Below are 12,549 nucleotides of genomic sequence, written 5' to 3'. Positions count from 1 at the left end.
ACTATGGTTTTTTGAGTTGCAATGGTGAAAAACATGGGACGGTTTTTTATTGTGTTCTGTCAATCTGGTTTCCAATTTTGATGACAAAAACCTGGTCGAAACGTTGTACATTTGCTGTTATGTTAAACTTATATTAAAGTTTTTCTTCATTACCCATTCAAGCCGTCTCCAACCATTATATAAGCATACGTTTTTAACATCACAAAAATACTTACGTGCGTGAATATCCTCGCGGGCAGAACAGACACTACATATCATAAAGTAACTCAACGACTTTCCGAACCACGCGTTGCTGTTATTACCTAAATAACCGAAGATAGTTAGTCTAATGAGAAGGTTTGCTGGAAAGGTAAAATATTATTATTATTATTGAATATGTTATATTTTACACCACACAGAATGGTTTCGGAAGGAAAAAAATATCTAATTAATTGTTCGCCTACTATTCAATCTATGTATCAGTGAACTCGTCCGAATAATGGGAAAATATTACTGTACGGCAACAAATGTATTAGCCCACTCCGCTCCCCGGTAGCTCAGCAGTAAATGTTTTGGGCTTGTAGCTCTTAGTATTTGGGTTCGATCTCCGCGGTGGATAAAACAGAGATATGACGAGGTGTTAACATTTTGTAAACTTGTACATTAGATCTTTTACTTTGTGATGACCCACTTTCCATTACCTAAATTGGAGCATGCGCAAATTAAAATGAAAGTATTTCACTGTTGTAAAAAAAAAAAAAGAAAGTTTCTCCGGGCAAATAAATAATTACAATAGAGACAGAAACAGTGGGTGCTATTGGAATATGGTAGCATAAATTTACATTTTTATTGATCTAAAACAGCTTCTTATAAATAAAGACTTAATGATTTTGAAATTTGTAATAAAATTTAATATTTTTTTTTGGATCGTGAACACTGTATATAACCACTGAAATCAACTAATTTGTAATATTATTACTGCGACAGAGATAGGGCGTAATGGTATACGTTGTTGTAAATTAGGTTACGGCCCACTTTCATTTCTATAAGTAGGGGGGAAAAGTAGGTCAGATTTCCTACTAAACAACTAGGCTTCGGTAATTACAAGTGAAGCCAGCTCGAAATAAACGCCACTTTTCTCCATGTAAACTATGTACTTGCGGTGAACAGGGAAAAAAAGGTACATTTTCTTGGATACACTTCTTTAGTAGTTAGTAATGCTTTACGAACGCTTTATTAATTTACGAAGAGAAAAACGCGCCAAGACACGTCCTTCAAGTAAACTAACATTCTAAATAACCCCTTTTCTGTCGCATACTTTCTAATACGAGGATATGATAAGGTATAATTATGATAATATAGATAAGGCTATATTTTAATTACGTGAAGAAACATGTCAGGTGTGGTAAGTTTATTTTTTCTGACAGATATGGCATCTTTCAGTTAAAATTATACTTTGATGGTACCGTGTCTTCTAAAAGCCGTTTTGTTCTCGCCGAAATCCCGATGAAGAGCCGTTGTTTTTAAATTTGAAAATAAAAATGTGACAGTTTAACGAGTCTTTCACATTGTTTGTTTTGTTAGTAACGCGCTTATCCGTCCATGCTGCGTGTGTAGTAGCAATAAGTGTAATTACAAGTTGTCATTGAAGTCGGTTTTTTTTTTACTCTTACTTACAATATCTGCCCAGCATTAGGGGTAGCACAACCGTAAAGTTACTACAAGTAACTTCTCCTTGAATAAATAGCTACAACTTTAAAATACAATCTTTGGTAAAAGTACGATTCTTTTTCACTTTTCTCAATATTGATAACCGATCACAAACATGCCTGAACAACATTACACAATGAAATTGCAAAAGCATATCAGTTCATGATAAAAAAACATAATTTATTACCACTCCGTTACTACAGCCATTAAAGCTTTGCAATTTAAGAACAAAAAACGGTATGGTATTACATGTATCTTATGTTAGTTCTGTATATAAAAAAAAAGTAATCCATTTCAAGTTTAATTTTAATAAAAGTTCAACGGTTTTGTTTTCATTGTAATAATCAATAAAAACGTAATTTTACACCTGGTGTAAATCCTTTTTACTACAAGATTCACAATAATAATAATAAAACATAGCAGCTCCATCCAGACGCAATTACTACAGGTAAGTAATGACAAAGTTAGGCTTAACAATAAATTATTATAACCGCGATAGTGCTTAATTAAATAAATTTGTTCCTGTTTGTTGGTTAACAACCGATACTAACACTAGTAACAGTACCACACACTACCACTGAGTACCAGTTACAATATACTTACTATCGTACATAATTGTAAGAAATTAGATGTTAATTTGTTATTCGAATGTATTAAAAAATCGTTTCTAATGGTTATCGGTTAACAAAGAGTTACAACTTAAAGTCTCTTTGTGGTTGCAGCCTCCACAGGTTTAATTAATATGCTTAATTGCTATAGATTTCAAATTCAAGCAGTTGAAACTGCACAAATTTGTCACTACTGCAGCTCTTTTTGCTGTAATGGTTCTACTTTTAATAATTCGACAAGAGAAACAAATTATACATACAAACACATTTCTTACTATTGATATTCAGAAACTATTCCAATACAAAAGTCCATTCTGTACTGGAAACATATAAAACACTCTAGTTATTAAAATAAGAACTGAATAAAACTTAAAAGTGTTCTAAAAGGTCACAGTAGCTTAACCCTAGAATTCCCAATGGGATTCATAATGGTTTCTTAAACACGTTTTTCAAAAACTGTTTATGCACCAAACTACTTGTGGGTCCATGGTTTTGACGGTTACAGGGTCCTTAATAACATAGGAGTCCCATAAAAAAAAAAAATGTGAACATAAATACTACTTAATCACAATGCCCAGTCTCCTATATAGTTGCATTAAAAACAAACAAATTTGCTAAATTTTTCATGGTCACTTATTTACAAAATACCACAATTATTGCACTTAATCCCACAAATCACTGCTTCAGCTGGGATTTCCTATGCATTTGAGATTTAAAAAAATTAATTTGAGGACTAACCAAACATTTCCTCACTTAACGGAACAAGAAAACGATAATATAACTCGCACAGATAAAGATCTTAACAGAAAACACACGTGGAAGATACTTTGTTATAAAAAAAAACAGTATTACTGCTTCAGGTAGAGTTGTTTAATCCTGATATTTTAATTTAAACAATATTTTAATACATATTACAACCATGTAGTTTTTAATTTTTTAGTGAACAATATTTCAATTAATATTTAATCCTAAAGTTGTGAGTCAATCGTACAGAAATTGTCATGTTTTTGATGGCAACTTTGAACAAGGGACAATCACTCAGACCAATTTCTCATACGAAATTTGACAATTAATTTAGGAATTAACCTCTTGCTTCAAAAAATGAAATTAAACTCTTAAAACGTTTTATATTGATAAAAATTCCCAAAACACACGGGGCCATTCCATTTTAAACTGTAATAATGTTTAACAACGTGTTCATGCCATCTACGACAGACACGGTGCACTCAGTTGATACAACAATCAATGTTCAACTGTTCCTGCTGACTTGTGTTGGTTTAGGGCTAACAAATCATATCTGTCTCTGTAAACCACATAACAATCTAAGACAGCGAAAGTGGTTACAATGAGACTTTCGTTTAGATTCTAGTGTTTTGTGTACGACTTTTCTTTCTGATCACTTTAACAAGAATCCCACACCATTTGCTTTTCATGCAAACATCACCCTTAACTTTGCACTTACAACCGAGACCGGGGTAAACAGTGACTTTTAGACGTTTTCTCAGTGTATTCCAGCTGGTTTAGTATTGAAAGCAATTTTTCTATAAGTATATTACTTTACTTTCACCAAAACCGTGACATAAATATGAGAAAACACATTTTCAAATGAAGGTTTCTCTGCAAGAGTTGAACCAATTAGCACAAGAATTATTTTGTTTAAATTCTAAACATTAAATTATCATTGAATGGCAATTTTAGCTATTTTTTATCGTTTGTTGGACATTAAAAGTGATGACAAAAACATCCACCGATTTCTGTATGATTAACTAACAATATTAGGATTATATTCTGTCTAAAAGAAGTTTCTGGTGACGGATAGAGATATATTTTGGATAGCTTAAGAAACTTCATCTGTTTGTGGTATAGCTTGGGAACAATGTTTCACACTGCTTACACAGATTTTTGATTAAACATAATAAACTATTTTCAAAGTTAAAATAATGTGATGATGAAAGAAAAAATGATAGAGCAAGTTTCTTGGAAGTATGATTACGAAGTACTACATCTTGGTAGAAAAAAGGTTTTAAAAACCATTTGAAAATAGTCCCTTATTATGATCTTCTTGACTACAGAAATCTATTCTCAAAACTTCAAAATTGGCTTCGTAGGAAACAAGTTGGAAGGATCTTGACAGATGACGATATTGCTACGAAGGACATGAAAATTGTTTTAAGACAATTTCTTGTTATGATCACATGATAATATTGATAACATCCTTCGTGCCTCAGAATGTTTCAGGTGTTTCCTTGACACGGTATTTCTGCATGCATTCAGTGGCTGGAGTTTATCATCTCGACTAAACTGGCAATCAAACGTAATTAGTTCTGAAAAGTATGAAAATTATGATCATATAAAATATGAAATAGCTGATTTCAAGTGAAAAATTCTCATTAAGATGTACATTAACAGTTCCTTACCTAACCTAACTGAAATAAAATAAAATGCAGCTCTCATCTATCATAGATTGATAAGGATAAAAATACAGTTATATGAGACTGATTTGGTTATAAATTGGTTTAATTCAATATTTTGGGATTAATAGATACTTCACTAGTTAGTGGAGAAATAAAATTGCTGACATTGATAGAATCAAAACATCAGTCTCTAACTAAACCTTGGCTTATTCCAGCTGTCTGTAAATCCTTTAGTCTTGACTATATTTACAGACCTTTTTTTTTTTTTATATAGCCTATTATTATTATTGTAAACGCATTTATTTTTTATAGGATCATGACTGTACAATTAGATAGTTATGGAATGTTCTGTAGGCCTAACAATATTGACCAATACAGATATATTAACAACAAGTTCCGTTAATTGCTTCTTAGAGGTGTTGCATATATGGTTGGGAAGTTTGGAATCTGCTTTATTCAAATGTGCAATCCGTATGATGGTGACATATTTCATTTGAGAGTTATGAATAGTCAAAATGACATAAGATTTCAAAGTGGTTGCACTACCTTATCAGCAATGGTCACACACACACACATTTATTATTATTATTATTTTTTTTTTGTTCTCAAATCAAATGATGTGACTTTCCTTCTTTGTACGTTAGGGGTTGGAGACCTTGTTTTTGATTTTTTCATCTGGTGGAAGGCTACTGTTATCCAGTTACCACAAAACCTGTTTTTTTTTTAGTGCCACCACAGCATCTTTGAGCTTGATAGATGGATTTGCCTCAAGAAAGGCTGTCGTCCAATAGTCCATCATGATCTCATCCGCAGCAGCTGCACAGATTGCAAATCAAACATCGTGGAATCTTGCCCGTGCAAGTAATCAAGGGAATAAGGGTGACTGATAATGAATGCCGAAGAGTAGCCAAGTTCCGGCTACGGTCAGTGGCGCTTGAAGCTATCTTCTGAAGAGCTATTGGGCTCTGGTTTGAAAAACGGATGCAATGACGGACGAAGAAGAAAACTCACATAGCAGACTTGTCGGTTACACAACAAGTACTATCCTTAACTACAGGATTTCTGTTGCTGTTGATATTGTGGCAAGTCATGACTCTGTAAATTTTTGTCCAGTTTGTAAAGTGTAAATGCTAGTTCTCAAATCTCATTACATGTTAAATCCTACACAAGTTTCACTGAAATTGGATAAATAAATTTTTTTTTTGCATTCAATCAATGACATTGAGGTGCCTCTGGCTGAGGGAGAGATCTTGTGCTAAACAGTGGGCGGTTTAAGAGTTGTAAAGCTACTAACAAGACAGCTTTTAGTCTCAATTTTAGTTGATCTCAATTTTTTCTTTCAATAATGCAGTTACAAATGTGTGAGAGCTGGAGGGTAACTTGTTACGAACGTGCGAGAGCTGGAGGGTAACTTGTTACGAACGTGCGAGAGCTGGAGGGTAACTTGTTACGAACGTGCGAGAGCTGGAGGGTAACTTGTTACGAACGTGCGAGAGCTGGAGGGTAACTTGTTACGAACGTGCGAGAGCTGGAGGGTAACTTGTTATGAACGTGTGAGAGGTGGAGGGTAACTTGGGGTATTTTGTTGAATGCATAATATTTCTTTTGGCTGGAATGACTGGTATTGCATAAACAGAAGGAAAATACCCTAAATTTATCATGAGGTTATTCATTGTTCTTCTTCACGATTACCAAGAATGGAATATAAAACATTTTCAATGAAGGAAATGATTTTTCCAATCCTGCTTCCTTGCTTGCTCACCTCTGCCGCACCATCTTAAATGCAACTGAAGGTTTTAATTTATTTTTTTGCTCCACAGGTGATGGCTAAGCCACCAAATGCTCTTGTGGTAGAGCTTGTCATTAAAACAGCGTGCAAACAACCCCGAATCAACCACATGATACCGTGTGCGTAGTCATACTCCTATCACATAATCACAACAATAATGGAAGACTACTGAAAAAGTAGGACACGCTGTGGGACTACAATATTAAAATATGTTACTGGTGTGTACCCTACACATTCGAAATAAAAAGTGTAAGTTCTATCATCTGTTTATATAACTTGCACTAAACATGTATAAAAAAATTTTAATTTTCTCACTTTTATACAATCTGATACTCCAGCTTTGGTCAATGTATAGCAAGTTATAAAAAAATATATATAGCAAGATACTAATGCAATAAGAACACGTTATTTTCAACCTTCAGGTTTAGAAATATATACTCACCTTGAGATAATTTTCTGATAATGGGTTGTTTTCTCAGCCTGGTAAAGCAATCACTGGGGGAGGATGAAGAATGCCATATGTTTGGGTGAAATACTGCATGAATTCCTGTCCTGGTTGACCAAAACCTTCTTTTAGATTCTAAGTAGTGTTTAAAGATAAACAGGCGATTATAAAGCTGGCCGATAGTTATTTGGCACTAAACCATTCGGCAGTATACATTTGTACATTACATATGACAAGATGCATCTTAAAAGCTTGCCAGTGAACCTAGCAATCACTGGCTGCAATGTAAGGCTAACACTAAGTTTGTGTTGCTCTCGCATATCATAACCATAACAATGTTGACGTCTTACGAACAAATAGGAGGGAAAAAAAGACACGTGTACAAGCTAGTGTGAAATGTATGAAAATAAATGGTTGCCTAGTGCCTCCTCCTGATGGCTACTTGTTGCTCTCAAGAATCTGTTGTTCACATTCTGCTGAATATACTGCTAAAATTGTATAAATATGCTACCCTTTCTTTTTTCATTGCTAGAGTGGCAAATGCAAAAACAACTAAAATAACCTTGTATTCGCACAAGTAAATATTAATTTTGACACAGAAAAGAGACATGCAGCATAACCTTCTGCCATCGAGTAGTTTTACTAAATTAAACTACATAATGAACTAAGATAAATGACAATAAGTTATCTAGTATTATTATGTTTCTTTTAAAATATCTTTACTGCGTGTCCAGAAGTTATCAGTGTTTACAAATATACTCCTGAAATAGATTTTTTGAAACAATAATCTCTAAAGAGTTTGATTACGGATTTAAAAAAAATTTATATATATATTGCTAAATTATTTTAGCCAACTTGATACTGAAGGGTTCTCTATATTTTTGTTAACTTATTCTTATTTATTAGATTAAGTAATAAAATAAATATAAAAATTTATATAACAATATTAATATTGCACGTGTGCAGTGCTTCTGGCCGATTTAGTGGTTATAAAATTCAGCTTAATTATAACGAGAAAAATAAACGTTTGTACAAAAATCTATAATTACACACATGCACGGTGAAGTGCGTAATATCAGTTCAGGTGGACTGGATACTTTAAAAAAGTTTAAAATTTCCCTCTTGGATCTATAATTCTAAAACAATGAGTTATTAAAACTAATTTTAAGCTTTTAATGTACATAAGAACATTACATTTTTATCATAATAATGACACTACGATATTCACAAAGATGTCAGTAAATGGAAATAAGATTTTCCTTTCAAATGTGAAACCAAGTTATTATCTAAGGTCTATTGTGTCCAAGTTATTTAATGTTAGAAGTTTAACCTTCTACGTTAGCACTAGTACACAGGTCTTACTAAATGACCAAAGGTCAAAGGTCAAATCTTTTCTAAATTTATGTCCAACATTAAGCAACGAAAAAAAGTGTTACCTTCACAAGAACGCATTGATGATCTCTTTTGGAATGTCGTTGTGACGAATGATGTGATATCAGTGATGATAGCTTTTTCTCACTGTCAACCTTGTAAAAATACATGTTTTGGTTAAACTATCGTAACAAACTTTTTCCCCTTTATTATTTAAAATTAGTATATTCAAAGTATTGCTAATGTCACATACCAAGTAAACAAACAAAGTTTTATGCTGAATCCATATTCAACAAAAGAGGCACTGTATTTTATTAGTTTTATACTGAATCCCTATTCCATATTCAACAAAAGAGGCACTGTATTTTATTAGTTTTATACTGAATCCCTATTCAACAAAAGAAGGACTATTGTACTTTATTGAAAGCTGTTTCGTAGAGGATTTTCCAGCTGAAAAGATGTTCACCATTATACTTGGTCAAACTAAAATATCACAATATTACTATCGCTTCACCCTCCACACAAGCTTCTTCATTTCTAGGTGAGATATTTATTTATTTTAAAATAGGAAAGTACAATTTTAGCAGCTTGCATGTAACTTCTACATGTTTATTTTTTATTTTTTGAGAAGAAACAATCATAAAATATAATTTCACTCTGACAGAGGAGTTAGAAATGATAATTAATTTCTAATGTTATGTCTTACCTTCACCAAATCAATATTGTTTGCGTTACAAAAAGCCTGGATCAGAATAGAGTGTATACAAGCTTCTACATCATGAAGAGAGTCTTCTGTAAGGATACATAATAAAATACTCGAAGGGGTTCTAGAGAAAAAAAAAACAACGGAAACACAACACAATAAGGTTTTAACAATGCTTGTCATGACAAAAATTAATTTTTAACATATGATATAGGGAAGTATTTACTACGATCTATAAAAAGAAATTACAAGAATTATGTAAATTTATTATGTTCAACAAGAGATTAGCACAAAAACTACAAGGAATACATGTGGCAGTTTTATGTCCAGTGTTTTTATACAAATGTTATTGTGTAAATGTTTTAGAAGGTCACTGTACTTTCTACAGTGTTAAGTCAACTAGAATTGATCAGGGTACCGTACTTTCTACAGTGTTACGTCAACTAGAATTGATCAGGGTACCATACTTTCTACAGTGTAAAGTCAACTAGAATTGATCAGGGTACCATACTTTCTACAGTGTAAAGTCGACTAGAATTGATCAGGGTACCATACTTTCTACAGTGTAAAGTCGACTAGAATTGATCAGGGTACCGTACTTTCTACAGTGTTAAGTCAACTACAATTGATCAGGGTACCTTGCTTTCTACAGTGTTACGTCAACTAGAATTGATCAGGGTACCTTACTTTCTACAGTTACATCAACTAGAATTGATCAGGGTACCGTACTTTCTATAGTGTTAAATCATTTATAACTGATCAGGGCACCATGCTTTCTACAGTGTTAAGTCCACTAGAACTGAGCACACTGTCACAGGAATCTGTAGTTTCTTACTTAGATGCCTACAGCAAGGTTTCTACTTTTTTTCCCCATTTTCTGTTTCCGGTTTGACATTGTTTATTGTTTAATATCAAAGTTTATTACAAGCATACTACTAATGTGTTTTAAATTATATCATTTTTACTTGTTTCCATAGCTAACAATTTTTTTTACGTTTGGATTATTGTAACCTTGTTTTTAGTTACACTATTTTGTTTGAAACACATGTACACCGATAATCTTATTACATCTTAAATCCTAGTTTATGGGAGCTCTCAATAGGTAATGAAAGAAATTGTTTTTAATACATGCGACAAATAATTTAAACTTATATTTTTAATCATAGGGGTAAAATCTACACTTCTAAGATATCAAAGAATGGACATGATCTTTTAACACTCCTACTCAGAGATGGATAAACGAATCTCAGATTAGTGCCACATTCAAAACTTACTGACTAAAGCTAAGTTCACGACACACTCATGAGGTTAACTTGACAGTCTGCCAAAGGAACTTGAAATAGATCACTACAAGTGAAAGTGGGTTATACTTAACCTTTCAAGGGCCTGGGCTGCATGGTACACTCCACATACTAGTTGTCTTTTCAGCTTGGCTTCAGTCAGAAACTTTTTTAGCAATTCCCCCGGGGAATCTTGACTGTATTAAAAATAAATAAACTGATCACAACTGAAGATATGCATCTCAGTGTTCCCAAGAGCTTTAAAGTTTTTGCCATTTTTTTGTAGTTTATTAATAAATTAATTTGAGAAATTTTTTTGTACAGGTTGTCTGTGTTAAAAAGTTTATTTTAATAACACGTTTCCAGCTGCGAATGACTTGTACACCTGATCAAAGATAGCATAGATATGTCTATTTATGTATGTGACCAATACATAGATAATTTAAGGACCTATTGGTCCAGATAGGCTGTTTCATCTACTAAAATAAAAAACTCAAAGCCAGCCCTTTTCATTTAAAAATTTATCTTTAAATCAATTATTTCCACCACATCTGAAGGTAACCCATTGCAAAGATTAAATCACCCTGTTAGAAAAATAAAACTATTAGCTGAAGATGGTTCCTACCCTGCCAAAATATATAGTTGTGTTTCATAATCTTACCATTTAGTATGAAAAAAGGTGATGCGCCGAAATCAGTTCAGTTAATAATCTTAAACACCTCAATCAAATCCACATCTATCTTCGTATTTTCAAGAGAGAACAATTTCCGAGATCTTATATGATAACCTTTCCATTCTAGTTATGTCTTTTGTTGTTGTTGTTTTCAGTCTTTACCCGAGAATATCACATGACTTATCTTCATTAAAATATTTTTGTTTACAAAAAGTATTAAATATGTATATTCATTTCGAACAAGTCCCCAACATCAGTTTCAGTTCATAGGCCACCTACTTCGTTTCTCCTAGTGCTAGCGAATAAATAAAGTTGATACGTAAGGCTTAGCCATTTCAAAAGGGTTAAATATCAGAAAACTCGGGGTTACAATTTATAAATTAATCTTCGTCAAACGACACTGCTGTGGGGTGAAACTTTAAACAGTAAAACACGACTTGGATCAAAAATAGTTTGGTAAGTCACATTAAAATACGTATAATAAAATGCGTTGTCACCAATCTCATGAGTCACGCACTAAATATTATAAGCACGCATCACCTTACTTCACTTAGTTATGCGCTTGCATCATCCACGCCAGCACGTGCAAGTCTGTGGGAGTACCTTGGTTCAACGGGCAGAGGTGTCATGTAGGTAAAACCCAGGTCGTGTCTCACTTTAGCTTCACACTGACACAATGTTGAAATTTAATAAGAACTAAATAATGCGGAGTGACGTTGATTTTATCTAAAAAATTAAATATGGATCATTTGAAAAGGTGAGTTCAAAGGACTATTTAAGGAAAACATATAGCGTAGAAATAATGATTTCTACGAGGAATATCATTTTACGTTAAAATTGAAACCAAACGACAAGCAATTCGGCTTAAATATCTACTTTTAACCTGATCACCAAACATAGAGGAGACTAAGATGTTTAGAGGGCTTTCCTTTATTCCCCTTTACACGTGTCACAAATTCTACGTTTGACAATGGCGTACAAACGTAATAATTTGCATCATATGATATGCAATAAACCATAAAATCGTGATTAAATATGTATAAGATAATCCACATTAAAAAGAAAATTTCTGTTGAGCCTATCGTTTTCTTGGTACTTGAAGTACTAGGTTTTTGATTACCAAACTCCTTTTGACCCTAGTATTTCATATTATAGAAATGTCATTTAACGATCATTCATGGATTATAACCTTGAGATTCTTAAGATAAAGGTTGTAACTTACCTTATGAGGTTGCAGTTCACGGTCTCATTGCAACTGTTTGAAGTGTTCATCTTAATTGTCGGTTGAAACCTCGCTAACATTTATCAACGTATACTCAACTTTTGGCCTCTTTTACAAACGATCTCGTGAGCTTTCGTCAGCTTATATATATAGCCTAGGAGCCGAAGGCGGAGTTAAATGCTAAAGAACCAATGGTTGAAAATCACGAGGATCACGTTAGAAACAAGGTATTGATTGACAGAGATGCTAAATTTACTGCAATATATATTATACACGACATTTAAAGTTTTATATCAAACAATAACGTCACAGACAAAATGATTTAAAGTTATTTTTATCTGTAGACGTAGAACGG

At 33.0% G+C, this 12,549-nt stretch overlaps 1 protein-coding gene across 2 annotated transcripts; it reads right to left on the bottom strand.

The window, feature by feature from the left end:
- Positions 1-1,848: 1,848 nt before the first annotated feature.
- On the bottom strand, positions 1,849-12,314 carry LOC111089356 (growth arrest and DNA damage-inducible protein GADD45 alpha-like). 2 transcript variants are annotated; one of them, XR_002613629.1, is made up of 6 exons: positions 10,961-11,536; positions 10,395-10,496; positions 9,023-9,143; positions 8,382-8,471; positions 6,943-7,080; positions 1,849-4,621 (listed from the first exon to the last, which is right to left on the bottom strand). XR_002613629.1 is itself a non-coding variant. In XM_022401716.1 (6 exons), exons 1-5 carry the CDS (start codon positions 12,272-12,274, stop codon positions 6,976-6,978), a joined length of 498 nt encoding a protein of 165 aa, XP_022257424.1. In that variant the 5' UTR covers positions 12,275-12,314; the 3' UTR covers positions 1,849-4,621; positions 6,943-6,975. The 2 variants fall into 2 exon arrangements, 1 of the variants encoding a protein (XP_022257424.1); XM_022401716.1 differs by lacking the exon at positions 10,961-11,536 and adding an exon at positions 12,195-12,314.
- Between the last annotated feature and the right edge of the window lie 235 nt (positions 12,315-12,549).

The sequence above is a fragment of the Limulus polyphemus genome, unplaced genomic scaffold (assembly GCF_000517525.1).
Source record: "Limulus polyphemus unplaced genomic scaffold, Limulus_polyphemus-2.1.2 Scaffold5999, whole genome shotgun sequence".
Classification (NCBI taxonomy): domain Eukaryota; kingdom Metazoa; phylum Arthropoda; class Merostomata; order Xiphosura; family Limulidae; genus Limulus; species Limulus polyphemus.
This window is presented reverse-complemented; position numbering and strand designations above follow the sequence as displayed.

Coding starts and splice junctions, on each gene's coding strand:
- LOC111089356 (XM_022401716.1), bottom strand. CDS start 12,274: ATGTTAGCGAGGTTTCAACCGACAATTAAGATGAACACTTCAAACAGT. Junction 9,144..10,394: donor GCAGCCCAGGCCCTTGAAAG/GTTAAGTATAAC, acceptor TTTTTTCTCTAG/AACCCCTTCGAGTATTTTAT. Junction 8,472..9,022: donor ACAATATTGATTTGGTGAAG/GTAAGACATAAC, acceptor TATTTTTACAAG/GTTGACAGTGAGAAAAAGCT.